The sequence below is a fragment of the Tachyglossus aculeatus genome, chromosome X1, assembly GCF_015852505.1.
Source record: "Tachyglossus aculeatus isolate mTacAcu1 chromosome X1, mTacAcu1.pri, whole genome shotgun sequence".
Lineage (NCBI taxonomy): Eukaryota > Metazoa > Chordata > Mammalia > Monotremata > Tachyglossidae > Tachyglossus > Tachyglossus aculeatus.
In genome coordinates, this window is record NC_052101.1 from 33,285,033 (window position 1) to 33,305,940 (window position 20,908).

The 20,908-nt window shown below is 40.3% G+C and overlaps 1 protein-coding gene across 5 annotated transcripts in view; it reads right to left on the minus strand.

Annotated features, from left to right (window-relative positions):
* Window positions 1–20,908, minus strand: part of SGCD (sarcoglycan delta) — a 601,642-nt gene that overhangs the window by 239,317 nt on the left and 341,417 nt on the right. For 4 of the 5 annotated variants that reach the window (XM_038739909.1, XM_038739912.1, XM_038739910.1 and 1 more), the window contains exon 2: window positions 15,447–15,632. In XM_038739909.1, coding sequence (XP_038595837.1) covers window positions 15,447–15,632 — 186 coding nt within the window. The remainder of the gene's footprint in view (window positions 1–15,446; window positions 15,633–20,908) is intronic. The other variant, XM_038739913.1, reaches the window with a different exon arrangement.

A 20,908-nucleotide genomic window follows, 5' to 3' on the forward strand; every position in this document is an offset into this window, starting at 1 on the left:
CCAGCATTTTGTACAGTGCTCTGCACACAGTAAGTGCTCAATGCATACCTCTGATGATCCAGGGAAGTTATGAGGCGGTCCAAGCTCACACTGTAGGCAAGTGGCAGAGCAAGAATTAGAACCCAGGTCCTATGACTCCCAAGCCTGTACTCTTACCACTTTGAACGGCACACTGCATTTCACCACACTAGGACTATTGGGAGGTGAGGGCAGTGCTAAGGCTCTGCCCAATAAGTTCACCCCCTTACTCTCTGCAGAGCATGTGCTGCCCCTTACCTCCACATGCAGATTCTGTGGAGGCAGATGGGAGAGACTTCCTTGAGGATGTTGAGCCCAGAGAAGCTGCCTCTTTTGGCCAATTATTAAAATGGCCCTGACAGAGAGTAACAGATCAGTCTGTACGCTCTACAACACTACAGAATTCTCATCAAATTGTAATAGTATCCTAGTAGAGTTTCGACCATAAATAATTCAGCCCTATAAATAGAAATGAAGATTAGATTTGCAGGAATCGGAAGTGAACCAAACTACTACCAGCCCTATTAGTGCTAGCACTGCAGTTAACTCACACCACCAAATAGGCAATTTTACACCTTGAATGCACATTTCACAACATGCACATTTTCATCGGATACACAAAGCTCTCTCAAAGACCAATTTTGCAATGTACCCTCAATTATTACAGGTGAGACTGCACAGGGGGCTTTGCAATGTAAACAAGATGGGAATTTTATTATAAAATAACAAGTTTACAATCCATTAGATTGCAAGATCCTTGAGGGAAGGGATCATGTGAGTGGAGAACATGTCTAACAATTCTATTGTGGTGTACTCTCCTAATGGCTTAGAATGGTGTGTCACACAGAATAAGTGCTCAAAAAATACCACTGATTGTGTACTAACCCTATTATACCCTTCCAAGTGCTTAAAGTGCTCTGGACATCATCAATCATCATCAATGGTATTTACTGAGCATTATGTCTGGTGCACTGTACTAAGCACTTGGGAGAGTTGGCAGAGTTGGCAGACACATTCCCTGACCACTTCCTGGTACTTAAAATGAGACTGAAAGGTGTGTTTGCTATCTTTTAGTGATTGATTCCTTATTAGGATTACATGTTTGACCTGGTTCTCAAATACCCCTCCTCTTGTCCTTAAGTGATATCTTCATGCTGATGATTTAAACACTAACCTCAAGTTATCATCTGGCTATCTTTTAGTGACTGGTTCCTTATTAGGATGACATGTTTGACCTCGTTCTCAAATACCCCTCCTCTTGTCCTTAAGTGACATCTTCATGCTGATGATTTAAACACTAACCTCAAGTTATCATCTGGGGTCAACAAATTTTTTTTTTGGGGGGGTGGTCCAACAATACAAGACTCCATCCAGAGGTGGATCCCTATTCAGAAAGTTGATGGCACCAAGAAAAGGGGGAACCCAAGGAACTTTAGAGTAGGAGTGAGGCCACTCTATGAGAACTGGGGTGAAAGAGAAGGGGCCCACCTGAAGGCACAAAGGCCAGGAGATGGTTTGGGAGAAGATCTCTAGGCTGGAATTGCTGTATATCACCTAGCAGAGCACCTTGAGGGCAAGGAACATGTCTAATTTTTCAACTGCATGCACCCAAGCTTCTGATTCAATGAATACTGATACTGATGATACAGAATGGGTAAACGCTTAGGTCAGTCAGAGAATGACCCCTGCTTGGGGAAACAAGAGGACTGATCCCTGGGTTGGGATACTGGGTCCCAACATTATTTGGAAGATAGTTCCTCCAGCCTAGACGCTGCACAACCTGGAGGAGAGCTCTTTTCCATCAACCTGTCAACCAGTGGGGCCGAAAGACAATTGGGATTATGTTAATTTATGAAATATTGCCCTACACGGTCTTATTAAGACTCAATCAAGAATTCATATTTTAGGTTTGGGAGTGAATGTATCCACTGAGGTCTTCCAACATTCATCGGTGTCCTAAAGTTAAGGAAGGGGGCTCGAGTCCCTCAATGTGGTGATTTAACACCTTCCTACTACAGAGTGTGATGTTACAAAAGTCACACAAAGACCTCCTGACATTATCATTCTTTTCTACATTGTTGAAATCAAACCTGCGCAGTGCTAGGTTTTTCTCTGGCTACAATTATGTCCTTTATATTAGAAAATGTCAGAGTGATGTTTACCTGAGATGTTTATGTCTGCGAAGGACAATACAGGATCTACTTTCTTGACCACTTGTGTACACAAAAAATTGTCCCTTGTATAGCTGTATTTGTTACTGGTAGCACAGAGCTGTTTTTGTGTTTACTTCTTTGTACTCAATAAAGGAAAGCTTTCCACAGTGCAGAAACTTCAAGACGTTGGTGAGACAGTGTGCTCTTTTAATTTTTCCACCACAGTTTCCTCCCAGCTTTCCCAGTGCTTAGTGCAGTGCTTGACACAAAGTGCTTGAATTCGATACTAATAATTATTATTATTTCACTTTTGATGCCATACTGTCTGACCTCCGGCTCTACTTTTTCCACTTCTTTTCAACTTTACTTTTTCACTTCTGGTTTTCACTTCTATTCAGCTCATCATCCAAAGCTGTCTGAGTATCCCACTGTTATCCATTCTCCTCCTGGGCTTCACTCGGAGAAACTATGTCGAAGCTTCAACTTTAGCAAACCGACTTTCTTAAATTCTAAAGTCCTCAGCTGTTGCTCTCAAATGTCTTAAACCTCATATTTGGCCACTAAAAAATTGCCTCGCTTTGTTTTTCAGATTATTTTAGTCTTAATCAACATTAAAACTTCCCAAGACATATTTAACATTTCCCCAGAAAATCTAATTATCCAGACAATTTCCCATGAGTATCATTTATCCCATCTTAGATTTGTATATAAAAATTATTATAACATTTCCATAAACTCCCCAAAGTACACTTCCCGTTGGAGGAACAGACACTTAAAAGCCCTTGGTTTCTTGTCCAAATTTAATAAGTTATTGGTGTCTTGCACATTCAGTGGTGTATTCCATAGGTTATTGACACTTTCTCCCAATCATGTAATTTAAAAAAATAACTATTTTTTCTCCCTCTCTATTTCTTTTCTGAAGATTGCCCAGGACACATCAGTGCAAAAGAAATGGAGTGGCTCTTAACATTTGAAAATAAATTCAGTTTTCTTCTCTTCAGAAGACCATGTTATTTAATTTGTCACTTTCATGTCCAAACTTATCAACACTACCTTTTGTGGTGTTTGTTTTCCCCTAGACTGTAAGCTCCCCATGAACACCAATTACAGAATATGAACAGAATATTAGAGCAGAGTAAGTATCAAAACAGCTAAAGGGTACAGATCCAAGTGCATAGGCACTGCAGACTAGAGGGCAAATAGGGTTTGGAAAAGAGAGGTTAGTCAAGGAAGGGAAGGTCTTTTGGAGAAGACATGATTTTAGTAGGACTTTGAAGATGGAGAGAATGGCGGTATACAGAATATCTGAATAGCAAGCATTCTGATCTTATGAAATTAGGAATCTGAAAAAGTCGTAAGGAAATTTCTAAGTTGTAAGCCCAACACTATTTTTTTTATAAATGCCCAACTTCGGGGAAAATCTTTGCAGATGCTGAGTATTACTTTATCAAAACTAGAACAATTAATTCAGTAAAAACAAAAATTCTTCAGAGATTCAGTTTAGGAAAAGGTTCACATGTACCTCATTAACATCATAAAAATCTGATTGTAAGATTCTAGAGAGTAGAAGCTCCAGTATGCTTTGGACAGTGCCTAGCACGGCCAATATGCAAATGCTTTTGAAGATTAATAATCCACTTAGCATCTCTCAGTCTGTCAAGGCCACAGTACCACTGATATAGACAACACAGGAAAGTCCTCTCTAATGCAATTTACCCACCACAGTGTCAACAAAATGCCATTTATCTTTGCCTGTCCCTCACCCCGTACACTGTTCATACTTACTGAGGAGTAAGGAGAGTCCCTTGATATGACAAAGGTCTATGACATGTACTTCAATCCATCATATTTTTCGAGTGCTTACTGCGTGCACAGAACTGTACTAAGAGCTTAGGGGAGTACACTATAGCAGAGTTGGTAAAAGTGTTTCCTGCCCAAAAGGAGCTCGATGGGAAGGTAGATGCTAAAATTATAGATATGTACATAAGTGCTGTAGGGCTGAGGGAGGGGTGAACAGCAAAGCTTAAAGGGTAGAAATCCAAGTGCAAAGGCGACATGAAAGGGAGAGGGAGAAGGGGAAATGAGGGCTCAGTCAAGGAAGACCTCTGGAGCAACTGTGATTTGAATAAGGCTTTGAAGGTGGAGAGTGTGGTGGTCTGTTGGATATGAAGGGGGAGAGAGTTCCAGATCAGAGGCAAGACATGAGTGAGGGGTCAGCATTGAGAAAGAAAAAATCGAGTAGGTTGGCATTAGAAGAGCAAAGTGAGAAGGCTGGGTTGTAGAAGGAAACCATCGACATAAGATCGGATGGGGAGAGCTGATTGAGCGCTTAAAAGGCAATGGTAAGAAGATTCTATTTGTTATGGAGGTGGATTCATTCATTCATTCATATTTATTGAGCGCTTACTGTGTGCAGAGCAGTGTACTAAGCGCTTGGGAAGTACAACATATAGAGACGGTCCCTACCCAACAGCGGGCTCACAGTCTAGAAGGGGGAGACAGACAACAAAACAAAACATATTAACAGAATAAAATAAATAGAATAAATATGTAAAAGTAAAATAGAGTAATAAATATGTATATATATATATATATATATACACACACAGGTGCTGTGGGGAGGGGAAGGAGGTAAGGCAGGGGGATGGGGAGGGGGAGGAGGGGGAGAAGAAGGAGGGGGCTCAGTATGGGAAGGCCCCTGGAAGAGGTGAGCTCTCGGTAGGGCTTTGAAGGGAAGTGGATGAGCAACCACTGGTGGTTCTCGAGGAATGGGGAAACATGAAGTAAATGCTTTTGTAGAAAAATGATCCAGGCAGCCTAGTGAATTATGGACTGGAGTGAGGAGAGACAGGAGGCAGGGAGGTCAGCAAGTATTCAAAGCGTGAAAGGATAACGCATAGTAGCAGTTTGGATAGAGAGGGAAGGGCAGAATTTAGCAATATTATTAAGGTAGAACTGACACAATTTGATGACAGATTGAATATATGGATTGAATGACAGAGCTAAGTCGAGAATAATACCAAGGTTATGGGCTTGTAAAACAGGGAGGATTGTGGTGCAATCTATGGTGATGGGAAATTCAGGAGGAGGACAGGGTTTGGGTATGAAGTTAAGGAGTTCTGTTTTGGACATGTTAAATTTGAGGTGTCGGGAGGATATCCAAGTAGAGATGTCTTGAAGGCAGGAGGAAATACAAGACTGGAAAAGAGGAGACAAATCCAGGCTACAGCGTTAGACTCGTAAATCATCCATGTAGAGATGATAGTTGATGCCACAGGGCTTCAGTGAGTTCCCCAAGGGGCTGGGTGTAGATGGAGAATAAAAGGGGACTCAGAACTGAGCCTTGAGAGATTCTCAAAATTAGGGGGTGGGAAGCAGAGGAGCAGCCCATGAAAGAGCCTGAAAAGGGGAAGTATAGAGATCCAAGGAGAAACAGGAGAGTACAGTGTCGTGAAGCCAGTGTTAATGTTTCCAGAAGACTGTTAGATCATTGTGGGAAGGGAATTCATTCAATCGTTTTTATTGAGTGCTTACTGTGCGCAGAGCACTGTTCTACGGGCTTGGGAAAGTACAATTCTTTAACAAATAGAGACAATCCCTATCCAACAACAGGCTCACAGTCTAGAATGTGTTTGATGGTATATTGTACTCTCCCAAGCACTTACTACAGTGCTCCGCACACAGTGAGCGCTCAATAAATATGATTAATAATAATAATAATAATAGTAATAATAATAATAATAAGAGGGTGATCCCAAGAGCCAAAGGCAGCTGAGAGACCATTGGATTTGGCAATGCGATGAAGATCATTATGTTTAGGCAGCCCCAGATGAGAGAGAGGGGATTCCATCTTTCTGGGATCTTTAGGGTTTGGGGAATTGTCTGGGACCAGGCACGGCAGCGGAAAGATGGCAGGGTGGCATTTCCACAGGGCAACTGGCCCAGCCCAAACTCTCTCACTTCTCAGGGATGACATAAATCACCAGGTGCCCATTCATCACTGTGAACAAGATGCAAATTGAATGTACCATAGATCCAAATTCTTCTTGTTTATAATGCAATATTTGCATTATGGTTCTCTTGTTTTCTGGATATTAAGCCTGCACTATTCATTAATTTTTTTACAGAGAGAAGTCACAAATTAATTGCAGAGTACTATAAATAACTCTATGGTATGATGTAAATCTACTAAGAATCACTGGAAAACTTTGAACTGCAAATTAAATGAATCACTAAATTTTGAGGTGAAAAGGTTACTGCTTTTGTGGAAAGTCATTTGTGAAAGAAAAGGCAATTATTTATGGTCTTGTAAAACTTGTAACAACATAGGTCTGGCTTTTGACTAATTAAGCTTTAAATGAATGGATAAAGCTAAACCACATAAGCTTTTATCAAAAACCCCTTCTCACTCATGAAAGTGGATTTTGGAAAACGATAGTTTTTAGGAGTCTGTTGAAAAGAATAAAAAACTTAAGGGGGAGAGCTTAAAAGTATCAATTATAAATCATTACATTAATGTAAAAATATGCCATGACGTTGAGGCCTTTAATTTTCCCAGGCACACTCTTTGATTAAATGAAAAATAATGTAAAATTCCATTTCATAGATGGCCATAATTTCCTGATTCTCATAACAGAAAGCAGTAGGGAGAAGGACTGGGGTTGCAGAGTTTCTCAAAGTCTGGATGGCAAAGGGTGCAACTGTGGGAGATATAGGGTCTTATAAATTATTCTCAAATGCAATTACTTCTGAAATCCTTTTGTAGTTTTCTTAGTGGCTATCAATGGGTAGTTATCAATTGGTTTGCCATCACCTCTCAATAGCAGCTTTATGGGTCACAAACCATTATGCCCTAAATCATTTTTACTTTTGATAGGTGGAGAAGACCATTACAGTGTAAGCTTCTTATGGGCAGGGGGTGTGTCACTTCTTTATTCTGTACTTCCTAAGTGTCTAGTACTATGTGTTGCCCTGAGTGGATGCTCAGTAAATATTACCATTAGTACTACTAGGAGGTTCTGGTCCTTTTCCTATTGGATTCAAATTTTGCTCTTCAGAGGTTTGGGTTTTAGCACTTTGATCCATATATTGTCCAGGCAATGAGTTGGGTGAATCTTCAAGGAACGATAAAAACTTAAATATAGAAAGGTTAGAACCACCTCATCCCACATTCAAGTTATGAAGGGGCAGGTTTTTCAGAATGTTACTTCATGCAGAACTCTCAAAAATCATCTGGCAAATCCACTGCTCCGGACCATATAACTTTTCTGGAAATTTGCTGCCTGTTGATCAAGTTCCGACATGATCTCTTTTTCCACATATGGCCCTCACTGACGGAAGGATGGGAGCTAATGATCCAGGGGCAAATGGCCTATATCTCGTAACAAATCCTTGGTTCTGACTCATGTGTTTTATGGCAGGACTAATTTTTCTTCTCTGAATCTCTAAGGTGAAAGATTAAAGGGAGAGAATAAGAATAGTAACATTTAGCTCACATTTGAAGATTCTTTTCTTGCAGTGCTATTACACAAACTGTGCAAAACTTTGGCCCACTGAAACTTGACAGCTGGAATACACAAAAAATCTGCTAGGCAGTATTTTCAATAATAATAAATAGTCTTTACTAAGCACTTGCAACATACCAATTACTGTGGTAAAAGCTAAGGTAGATAAGGCTCCATTTCATAATCCCCATATCCTGTGAAGCAGTGTAGCCTAATGGATACAGCATGGCTAGGAAATCAGAAGGACCTGGGTTATAGTGACCTCTGTCACTTTTCTGCTGCGTAACCTTAGGCAAATCACTTAACTTTTCTGTGCCTCAGTTGCCTCATCTGTAAAATGGGGATTAAGACCGTGAGCCTCAAACTGGGACACAGATTGTGTCTAACCTGATTATTTGTCTACACCCCCATGCTCAGTTATAGTGCCTGGCATAGAGTAAGCCCTTAAATACGATTAAAAAATGGTTTATAAGGAGGATATAAAAGCTTTTTAAAATCAGTGAGAGTGGCACAAACTGGGGTAGGTAAAAAGGTGGGGTCAGGATACCTGAGATATAGGCTCATGCTGTGAAGTTCTTTGTTTTCAAAAGTGCACTTGCTAAGGTAGCAAGAGGAGAAAGGTGCGGGCAATTACACAATTCACTGAGGGGCGACTGCATACAATATTTGGAAGTATGCAATAGACTGTCCTCATCCTTTTTTTTCCATTCTCTCCTTTCTTCTCCTTTTATTTCTTCTTTTCTTCTGCTCCCCTCTGCTATACTTTAATTCCTCATGAAATAGTTCCTCCCCTGGTTAGGGTTACAAAAATTATGCAAAAAGGCAGGAAACATTATACAAATAAATTCCTGTCCCTCACGGGAGGTAGAAAAAGGTAGAATGGGTATTTTATCCCCATTTTATAGAAGAGGAAACTGAGGTATAGAAAGGTGACTTATCCAAGCTTATACAGCTGGCAAGTGGCAAAGGACTAGAACCCAGATCAATCACATTTATTGAGTGCTTAATGTGTGCAGGGCACTGTACTAAGCGCCTGGGAGAGTACAACAGAGTTAATAGATACATTCCCAGACCTCCTGACTCCCAGAATTGTGTTCTCTCTAATAGACCACACAATCTCAGTGTCTGAGCACAGAGCAGCTTGGCTATATCAAAGAAAGCTGTAAATGCATGGCCTTGACCTTTCAGACTTATACACAATATGCATTTGCCCTTGTGAAGTCAATCATACCACTTTAGTGTACTCTCATTGTCAGCATTACAATGATCTGCCCAATAATAATAATAATAATAATGGCATTTATTAAGTGCTTACTATGTGCAAAGCACTGTTCTAAGCGCTGGGGAGGTTACAAGGTGATAAGGTTGTCCCACAGGGGGCTCACATTCTTAATCCCCATTTTACAGATGAGGTAACTGAGGCACAGAGAAGTGAAGTGACTTGCCCAAAGTCACACAGCTTACAATTGGTGGAGCTGGGATTTGAACCCATGACCTCTGACTCCAAAGCCCGTGCTCTTTCCACTGAACCACACTGCTTCTCTACATTTCATTACATTATAATGTAATTATATTGCACCCAGTAGGCCCTCAAACGCCACTACTACTGTCCTAAACTCATTCTTCATTGGAGATTCCACCATCACCATTTCTACCACAATATTGTAAGATGAGGTTCAAATATAATATTTAAAAGCAGTCCTGTCACAATGCCGGTTAAGCAACAACTCAGACTTCTTACAAGGGTTTTTGTTACAAAAGTCAGAGTTTAACGGAGACTACTTTTTTTTCTTCTTTTTTGAAAAAGGATTTTGCTTCCTTGCTCTATTAAATTTGGCCTTGTTTTGAGCAACAAACTTTCAACACACTACAGAGCAGCAAAGGCAATAAACGAACCTCAATACTACTCAATCATAAAACAATTCACCAACCTTCAGCCAGGCTTGGTGTGCATTTTGAAATAGTAATTGGGTAAAGGTTTCTGATCAAAATTGCACTAAAAATCAAAGGCAGAGGGCAGAGGTAAACTTGTATTTTACAATTTCTGTCTCTTGAGGGAGGACTCCCCAGGTCACCCACCACCCAAGGACAAGTGAAGCTTCTCTGCTTGGGCAGGTGTGGCTGGGGCAATCATGATCCATAGTCCCGATCACTTGGGAAAAGCATTGTGGTTTAGAAGATAGAGCATGGGCCTAGGAGCCAAAAGGGCCTGGGTTCTAATCCTGACTCCCTTCAAAGCCCTACGGAGAGCTCACCTTCTCCAGGAGGCCTTCCCAGACTGAGCCCCATTTCTCCTCTCCTCCTCCCCATCCCCCCCGCCCTACCTCCTTCCCCTCCCCAGAGCACTTGTATATATATTTGTTCAGATTTATTACTCTATTTTACTTGCACATATCTACTACATATTTTGTTAATGATGTGCATATAGTTTTAATTCCATTTGTTCTGTGGATTTTGACACCTGTCCACATGTTTTGTTTTGTTGTCTGTCTCCCCCTTCTAGACTGAGCCTGTTGTTGGGTTGGGACTGTCTCTATAGGTTGCTGACTTGTACTTCCCAAGCACTTAGTGCAGTGCTCTGCACACAGTAAGCGCTCAATAAATACAATTGAATGAATGCCTCCACCATATGTCTACTGTGTGACCTTGGGCAAGTCACTTTACTTCTCTGGTCCTCAATTACCTCATCTGTAAAGTAGGGGTTAAGAGTGTGAGCCCAATGAGGGACAGGGACTGTGTCCAACCTGACTGACTTGGATCTACCCCAGTGCTTAGAACAGTGCTTGTCACATAGTAAGCACTTAAATATCATTTTTATTATTATTATCTTGGATGCTTCCAAATGTGCAAAGACCATTAGGACTGTAAAAAGCTGAAGTCTTGTTCTCATTCACTTGTGACCACAGGGCACAGGCTGTATGACTTTCAGAATGTGGGACCTTTTCCTGGTGAAATGCAGGAAGGATTTCTTTCTCTCCTTCCCAATCAACTTAAGCCATACCCTGGCCAGAACAGCAGGGAGATCTCAGAACAGTAAGTGAAGACGAAAAGTTGTATGTTGTCACTATCGGTAATCCTGGAGAGCTAACTTCCGACATACACATTGCTCAAAAATTCTCTCCTTTCAGGGGATAGATAGATTTTTACATTATATGTTTCTAAAGGTAGCATTGTGAAGATGTGAGAGAGGAGTTTGAGGATTCATTAACTGAGAGATAAAGAGGTTTAGAAGTACTCTCTTGAGAAACATTTTAGAGTAAGGAGCCCAATTCTGCCCTCCCTCGGATTCTCTTTTGGTAACATCCAAGCAATAGGAAATGGCTTTAGGGAGAGAGGATCCACAGTTCCTAAAGGAACCACTTCCAAGCTGGGTCTATAATTCGTAAATTCCAATGCCTGTATTCCCAAGGGGAAGTACACCAGTGTGGCGATATTCATGAGATAAGCAGGAGAGATACATTTCTTTTTTTTAAATGGTATCTGTTAAGTGCTTACTATGTGCCAGGCACTGTACTGAGCACTGTCTTCAACATGTATTTTTATGAAGTGTTACAGAATTAGGGAATGTTCTTCTAACTATATCTATATGGATAAATTGTTGTGCACATGCACATACAGAGAGCCAGTTCTGGCTTATGGGCAATAGCAAAAGTGGAGTTTGACAGGTACTTAATGTCCAGCCATATATTTGAAGGGCGGAGCATATTGACAAACTGCTTGAAACAATGAAAATAATGATATGAAACCCACGGGAATTATCTTGGCGATAAGGAATGAAAAGCACTGCACAGTCTATTTGGCAATTTTGGGAGCAGAGGTCAAAAATTTCATCTTTCTTTCCTGATAACCTTGACACATACTTTGTTGACAGAACTGAAACAGTCTTGACCTTCCCAAAGTCTCACCCTCACCTTTCCATCCCTACATCTAAGTTTTCATCTTTTTCAAGCCCTCTCTCGAGATCCCCCACCTGCTGTCAAATTCTTAGTACAGTGCTGTACACAGTAAGTGCTAAATAAATGCAACTGATTGGAAAACAAAATTTGCATTCATTTCCTGTAAGGGAATTAAGAATTTTTAAACTTTAGATCATCTGGAGGTCAAAATGAAAATTTTAACGAGAATCTTAGTAGAAAACATTGAGTATTTTCTCATCCCATCTATTTAGAATTCACTAATTTAACACCACATCTTCTGGAATCATAGCCCTAAAATAGTATTCTTAATCTGTACTAATGTCTTAGATTTAAGTATAGACGTGGTTTCCACAAATGCAATTTACAACTGCCACACCCATTTTTTAATGACTGATAGAGTTCAATGCAGGATACTCTATAACAACAATAATAATAACGATGGTAATTGTTAAGCGCTTACTAATTCTCATCTCAGTATCAAGCATTGATCTAAGCCCTGGGGTAGGTACAAGCTAATCAGGTTGGACATAGTCCCTGTCACACATGGGGCTCTCAGTCTTAATTCCCATTTTTACAGATGAGGGAACTGAGGCCCAAAGAAGTTAAGTGACTTGTCCAAGGCCACAGAGCAGACAAGTGTCAGAGTATGGATTGGTATCCAGGTCCTTTGAACTCTTAGGCCCATGATCTTTCCACTAGGTCATGCTGCTTCTCCTGGCAATAACTTTTTGGTGAACACGTTGACTGTATTTTCAAAAACAGAACAGCCCAGAATGTAAAATCCTCAGAAATTCATTTTTCAATAACTATGTTCCCCTCAGTAATATTATGTCATTTTATAGTATTATTAGTTTTCATTAGTCTGGATTTTTTGCACATTACAAATCTACAACTCTGTACAAAATAATCATTTTCTTATATGAAAAATCCCATGAAAATTCTGAATCCAAGATTGAAGAGCAATCTCATATTTCTCTCTCATTTACATACTCCCCATGTGCCCTCACTTCCAGGTTTTAAAGTTGGTACTTATACGTTTTAAGATAATTTACTGTTATATAATTGAATTATAATCCTGAAAGAATACATTTTACTTCATGATTGATTGAAATATCAACTGTTAACTGGCAAATCAATGCCAATTTTCCCACACTTTAGCTATATTTTCCTTAAGTCTTACTGTTATAAAGCACAAATTGTGGTTAATAGTATTATTCTCACCTCAGTAAGCAACTGGTTTGGATAAGATACAAGCACCTTTCACTTCAGCTTTTGAGCTCAATACAAATATCTAATTCCTCATCGATTATCTTTAATAGTTCATTCATCACAAAGCACACACCCACTAAAAATATTTACATCATACCATCTTATGAATATTTAGGAAAATGAAGCCTACAGGCTGTTATTTTTGTATTACGATTACTGAATATTAAGGAATGTCAAAATTGATATTTGAATTTATATTTTTTTATGTATTAAAGAAAAAAAACTATGAAAAATGGATGCTGGGCCTGATGGGAACTTTCCTCTACTGAAATGGTACAAATAAAAAGTAAAACACCATTTGTTACCCCTAACCTCAGTTCATAAGAATACAAGAACTCTGGTAAACAAGAATATGCGATGCCATATTTCTGGGACCCAATTTTTGTTTTCGCCCCCTAAGTCCCAACTTTGATTACATTTCTCCTTTTTTCATTTTATCCCTTTCAAACTGGAAGTTCTTTTTTCCATACTGTTTATTCTCCTCAGCAAACTGAGGATTATTTCCCAGCCAGATGAGGTTTTCTGGAATATGGTAGAATAAAAGCATCCTTAGGCCCTTCTCTACCTCCCTCAGTTTTTTGAGTTCTCTAAGGGACAAGAGCTTCTTGTAGCAGTTGAACATCAATGAACTCAGTCCCAGAGGTCTTAGTCTACTTAGTCCACATCTAAATGTCCACAAGGTTGAATAGAGGAAAACGTTTGGCTCTGGAGAGAAGAAATTCCCATACCAATTGTGATGACAGGGAAATACAGGGTATAGGGAGATAGGTGAGAAGAATGATTAGCATTAGAGGAACAGTGGTTGGAAGAGAATCTAATCCTGGAAATGTGCTTACACATTATCGGTTTAATCTGAAATTTCCTGCGTGTATTTCTTGACTCAATCCAGCTTCTCGGATTTGTCTGCTACCAAAAGAAATTTGGGTGTGAGAACCTAACGTGGTTCTAGACAAAGATGCAACAGAAGTGGGCAATATGCGGACAGAGGAGGATGAAGCCATGGAGTCAGTGACCCTGCCTGGAAGATGGGGCCAATCTAAGAGTTCATAAGCACTTAGTACAGTGCACTGCACACAGTAAGTGCTCAATAAATATGACTGACTGAATGATTTTTTTTTCCCTATCCTACTGGATGTTCTCCTTCTCCTACTCTTTTTTTTCTCATCAGCAAGCTGAGGGCTATTGCCTGTCGCATAACCTTTTCTATAATATGTAAAATAAAAGCTCCATTAAGCCCGTCTCTATTTCCCACAATTATTCTAGTCCTCTAGGGGGACAGGAGCTCTTTGTAACAGTTGCATATCAACCAACTTAGTCCCAGAGGAAGGTATACACACCTATTACAATAAGCCAGAGAGAGGGCCACTATCAGGATAAAAGATATGTCCACTTCTTAAGTAATAGTTTAGGTTTTATATCTTGGCAGGTTCAGGTTAAGTTTGGCCTCTCGGCTAAATTTAGCAGTCTCTCAGGTTTTTGAAGTATATTTGACAGTAGCTAGTTTACAGTAATTCTGTGGTCAACTGTTTCAGAGACTTCCTGCCTGATGCTTCCTGAATAGTTTGCTTTTGCTCCACAAGAATTGTAGGCATCTCTTCTAAATGACATCTGGTATAGTTTAACCCCTTAAAATTATAACCATGGATGATGATAAGCCTTGCCCTTTGAGAGCTTCTCAGAGTTTCTGAAAACCCTGAGCTCTGTGTAATAGCACCTGCCAGGCAATTATTGAGCTACAAGTTGGAGAGTAACAGCAAGAACAGCAATGTGATTCCCAGAGAAAAAGTCCCAATGGGCTACATAACTCCAATGAGGATTGCATAAAAACATTTACCAAAGCAGCTAAACAATGATCCACACATGGCAAATGCTGAAACCACGGTATTCTTTGGATACTGAAACCTAAGGAGCAGCATAAATATTTTAAATTTTACATATATAAATATATATATATATATATATATATGTACACTACACACACATAGTATATATAGTAATATAGTATATATATAGTAATTCTTCAGGTTCAAGATGGCACTATTATGCATACACATTCATAAAAACCTTGAAGAGTAGCCCCAGAAATCCTATTAAATTTCAAAACCTCCTCAATATAACCCCTCAAAATGAAGCAGGCTAGCATACTAAAAGTCAAACCTAATCTCACATCCTAACAAGAAACGTTAAATTATTTTTGTATATTTTTTCCCCTTGGAGATGAAAGGGACTACAGCCAACTTTCAATCATCTGTAGTCTGGAAGGACAGAGGAGCATGGATATTGAAATCCAAAGGTAATGTCAAAGCCTTTATTCTGACCAACACTTTCAGTAGAAAGAGAAGGAATCAGGTGGAGGAAGAGGTGGGGTAAGGGCATAGATAATCTGTAATGTGGAAAAAAACAGTCTCCAAATAATACGTACTTGTCTGCATTGGATTCCTATATTTAAACAATCAAAAATTCCTTCAAAACACAAGATCAAATTACTAGATGTCACAAATTTAGATCCCAGGAATTGTCTTTCCTTTTCCCATCATACACACATGCACACATACAAGCCCCCTCCCTTGTATTACTCTACTTACAATTGTGAAGTTCATGACCTTGAGAATCCAGATGGTCATGGCAAGGTTCACCAGAATTAAAATCATTAGAAGAAGGACAAAGAAATAGAGGCATCTCTTCCGCCAGCCATAAATCCCCACTTTGTATACCTGTGGTCCTTCTGAGTTCTGCATGTTGTTCCTGTGTGGGTACTGTTCCTGAGGCATCTGAAATAACAACACAGAGAGAAACATGCCCATTACCTGCAAACCAAAATAAATGAGATGAAATGCACTGTGTGACAAAGGAAAGACACACCATCCTGGGACTCAGAAGATCTGGATTCTACTTTCACTTTTACCCTGTCCTGATGGGTAACCTTGGCAAGTTACCTAAACCTCCTTGAGCCTCAGTTTCCTCATGATCTGTGCATAGCAGAGACCGAAAAGGGGAGAGATTGGAAGTTGGAAGAACAGAGAGGATGTTGAATCAGTAGTCAGGCCATCGTGCAGACAAAACCCTGGGCTGATCCAGGCTGGCACTGCTCAAGGGCTAATGTGAGAAACCGGCTTATTTATTAAAAAACAAAACAACAACATCAAAAACCATGTCAGCTCCTGGTCCATAGCCCTTGTTGTGCGGTGTGGAAATACCTGGACGGGCTGGCTGGGGAGGGGCTGGACAGCAAGGGGCAGCAAGAAGCAGCCCCAAGCCTACAGCTCAGCCAGCAGACACCTCGTTTTGAGACTGGAAGTCCCCTGAGGAACAGGGAGTGTATCATCTAATTCCCACTTCTTCATTCTTTCCCAGTGCTCAGAACAGTTTGTTATACTTTCCTCTCCCAAGCGCTTAGTACAGTGCTCTGCACGCAGTAAGCACTCAATAAACAGGACTGAATGAATGCTGTGCACACACTAAGTGCTTAATAAATACTTATTACTACTAGTTCCAACCTTTACCTGGAAATATGTCAGAATTTGCCAGTGGGGAAAACTGGGTGACTGGCCCTGATCGGGTGCCAGCAGCTTCACCCAATGATATCACCACCTGCCAACAAGTAGCACCCACCACCCAGCAGTCCCCAACACCATTCTGGCCCTCATCTGCTTCATGAGAAGCAACATGGCATAATGGCCAGAGTACATGCCTGGAAGTCAGAAAGTCATGGGTTCTAATCTTGCCTCCGCCACTTGTCTGCTGTGTGACCTTGGGCAAGTCATTTCACTTCCCTGGACCTCAGTTACCTCATCTGTAAAATGGGGATTGAGATTGTGAGCCCTGCGTGGGACAGGGACTGTGTCCAACCTGATTTGCTTGTACCCACCCCAGAGCTTAGTACAGTGCCTGGCACATAGTAAGTGCTTAACAAATATCATTATTATTATTGTCCCAGCCTCTGACTGCTCTAGACTGTAAGCTCATTATGGGCAGGGGACGTGTCTGCTAATTCTGTAACATACTCTCCCAAGTGCTTAGTGCAGTGTTCTGCACACTGTAAGTGCTCAATAAATACCATTGATGGATTGATCCTCCCTTCCAGGAATCCATTTGGAAGGGCAGTGCTGGGAAATCAATGCCTATCGCCCAGCCATGCCTAGCTTCCTCTCCCACTTGGCATAACAGCATGTGGTGCTGTGCTGCCACCTTTCCCTAACTCGCAGGGGTCGATTTAGATAACCATAAACAATACCAAAGCAGTATACAAAGAGAAGCTAATATTGCTATTATTTTTTACCACCATTATCTCAGCAACTTGAAAATGCCTAGTTAATGTTTCACTATGCTGAGTCCTGGAAGTACTAGTTATTTCATTCTTATTTTCTGTAGCAACGAACCACCATGTGCACATGCACCTACCCCTATGTACACTGACAGATGGATTCATTCTTAAATGAATCTTAGCAACTCTAGTACTTTGCAAAGAACTCTATTAAGACTTCCTGAAAATCCTCAGGGAAATATTTTGCTTATGTTTGGTAAAAGAAGTCAAACTCAGCCATTCATTTAAAAGATGTAATATTTGTTCTCAGAGCTTTTACCCATAAAAGATAGTCTCAAAGAAAATTATTCTCTATTACCACAAAGGGGATGCTGAAAGAAAGGCTCTGGTTTCAACTGTTTCCAAGCAATCAACTTCAGAATCCCAGGGCTTCGGCTGCTCATCCAAAATCAAAATGCAGCTGAAAGCTTTACGACAAATGAAGGTCTCAGTGGTTATTGTTCAGCATCTTACACTTCTTTTACTGAACGAGGATATGCTATATGCATACGTGAGCAAAATACGGACACTGTTCACAAGCCTTCCACACAAGAGTAAATTGAAAGGAAAGAAGGCAACTCAAGAGACTTGAAAATAGCAGCTCTTTGACTTGCTGCCAATTGCACTAACTGTTGGCATCCCTGATGCATATTCCAGCCATGATATGTGGACTGTATATTTAATCTCTATAATGAAAAGGGGCGTGAATGGTATTGGGGAGGGGGCGAGGGAAGACATTTGTTTTATTTGTTTCATTGGTTTAGCTACAGTTGATGAAGGCAAGGAGAAATTTCCTACATATGAAAAATATTTACAGGGCAGCTTTAAGAAGCCAAATTGTATCTGTTTCCAATGCTCTCAACCTGGGAGGGAATATTATAAATATGTTTTATATTTGATGTCAATATCTTATAATATTCAAAATTAAACAAACATAGGCCCCAAGAAAATGAGATTCTAAGGCAGTGATTTCTATTATGATTTAGATGTACAGATGTACGACAGAGAAGAGGTACAAATATACTTGTATAAAATTCGAATATGACTCCAGAAATCTGTATACAGATCCAGATTATGCTGGGGGACTGGCCATGGGGGGGGTCAACCTGATCACAGGCATCAGCTCCATGGGGGCAAGGCAAATCCCTCAATCAATCAAAAGATCCCTGACCCTATGCAGAGCATTGTACTAAGTACTTGGGAGAGCATAATGATAATAATAATTGTAATAATTATGGTATTTGCTAAGTGCTGTTTAAGCACTGAGGTAGATACAAGTTAATTAGGATCGACACAGTTCCTTTCCACATGGAGATCACACTCTTACTCCCCATTTTACAGATGAGGTAACTGAGGCACAGAGAAGTTAAGTGACTTGCCCAAGGTTACACAGCAGACATGCGGCAAAGCCGGGATGGAAAGAGTGGGCATGACTCCTGCCCTCAAGAAGCAAAAGGCCATCCTCTCTCTGTCTCCCCTGCTCTTTGGGGAAGGTGGAGAGGGTGGAAAGGTGTAACTAGCCAATCTCAATGGCTACAGTTTTCTCATCTGTAAAATGAGAATTAAAGATGAGTTATCCCTTCCACTTAGCCTGTGAGCCCTGTGTGGGACAAGGACTGTGCCTGATCTGATAATCTTGTATCTATCTCAATGCTGAGTACATTGCTTGGCATACAGTATGCACTAGCAAATACCACGATTATTATGAACGTAGGGAGCAGAGAAAAAAGAAGACACAGAGGGCTAGTGAGAGCACATATGAGATTATGGAGATGTTTGCCAAAATCTAACTCAGAGACTCTTAGTTTAAATAAGCAAGCTATCAAGATTAAATGTTAGATGAATGTCCTATACAAGTAAACAACTGCAAATTCAAAAGCAGTGATCAGCCCAAAATCAGACTGAAATGAATAAATACTACATATGCCAGCTTCCTCTCAAAGAAATCTGGGTGTGTATTTAGGCTCAATAAACATTGTTTGAAAACAAGGATAAAAGTGCTCTCTCCAAAGGCAAAATTCAGTACTCACCTGCATATACACAAATCCAGTAGATTTTATATGAATCAGTTACATATAAACAAAAAATAATAGGCTATTGTATAAGAACTAAATCATTCAGCAGGGAATTTACACGGTAGAGAACAAGTAGAATTTTTCATGGTGTCTAACAGAATAGACCATATTTTAATAAAATATAATCTTGCAAAATTCCTAAATACATTCTGAGACAACTGCACAATGATAACAACAATAATGGTAGTAACTATGGTATTTATTAAGCACTTACTACGAACCACACACTTCACTAAGTTCTGGGGAAGTTACAAGATAATCACGTTGGACACAGTCCCTGTTCCACATGGGGTTTATAGTTAAAGGAGGAGAGAGGAGGATTTAATCCCCATTTTACAGATTTAATCCCCATTTTACAGATGAAGCAACTGAGACACACAGAAGTTAAATGACTTGCACACAGCAGACAAGTGGCAGAGCCAGAATTAGAACACAGGGCCTCTAATTCCCAGGTCCATGCATTTTCCACAATATTTCACTGTTTCTCTAATAGAAAGCATAAATATTTCTGTCCATAAATAATGAACTACAGTGAACACAATAAGCCCAGAAAGCAGGCCCTATGTGTGGGCCTGAAAGATATTTTTGAAAAAGTGACCTCATTGTCTTAGGAGGTAGATATTTTGCTTGAGAAACATATATTTGATCACTAAAACATTGTACTTCCTTAAGTACTGAAAGAAGCAATAAATGCTTGTCTTTTGGATTACCAATATTTGCTTCCATATTAAAATTAAACCATGTGTATAAATCTCATTTAGTACTATTAACTGTAGTTAATAGTATGTGAGTCATGGGTAATATTGCTTTAATGATGAGTTTCCTGCTAAAAAAAAATTCCTTTTTTCTTCTCTTTTTCCAGTAAGAAGGGGGATTGCCAAACTACTCCAGTGCTTGCATATCCATTTTTCAAGCATGAATGATTTAAAAAATCCAATAAACACTTCTCCTTGACACCCAATAGCACCAAATACCTTGATGATTTCTTTTTCTGGAAGCGGGAGAGGGTCAGTAAGATTTAATGGCCATTACCAGCATTATAAACACACTTGTGTGTGAATAAAGATGGATTGGCATCCTCTGGATATGAGTTTTCTTTCACTAACGCTTTTATTATTTCCTCTCCCACAAGGCATAATTTTCATTGTGGTATTTGTTAGGTGCTTACTATGTGTCAAGCACTGTTCTAAGCACTAGGGTATTCAATCATATTTATTGAGTACTCAGGCACAGGCCCTGTCCCACGTGGCACTCACAGGCTAAATATCCTCCTGTCTCTCCCCGCTTCAGTCTATACTTCACTCTGCTGCCTGGATTATCATTGTACAGAAATGCTCCGGGCATGTCACTCCCCTCCTCAAAAACCTCCAGTGGTTGCCTGTCAACCTTCGAATCAAGCAAAAACTCCTCACTCTTGGCTTCAAGGCTGTCCATCACCTCGCCCCCTCCTACCTCACCTCCCTTCTCTCATTCTATAGCCCAGCCCGCACCCTCTGCTCCTCTGCCTCTAACCTCCTCACTGTGCCTCGTTCTCGCCTGTCCCGCTGCTGACTCCTGGTCCACATCCTCCCTCTGGCCTGGAATGCCGTCCCTCTGCCCATCCGCCAAGCTAGCTCTCTTCCTCCCTTCAAAGCCCTACTGAGAGCTTACCTCCTCCAGGAGGCCTTCC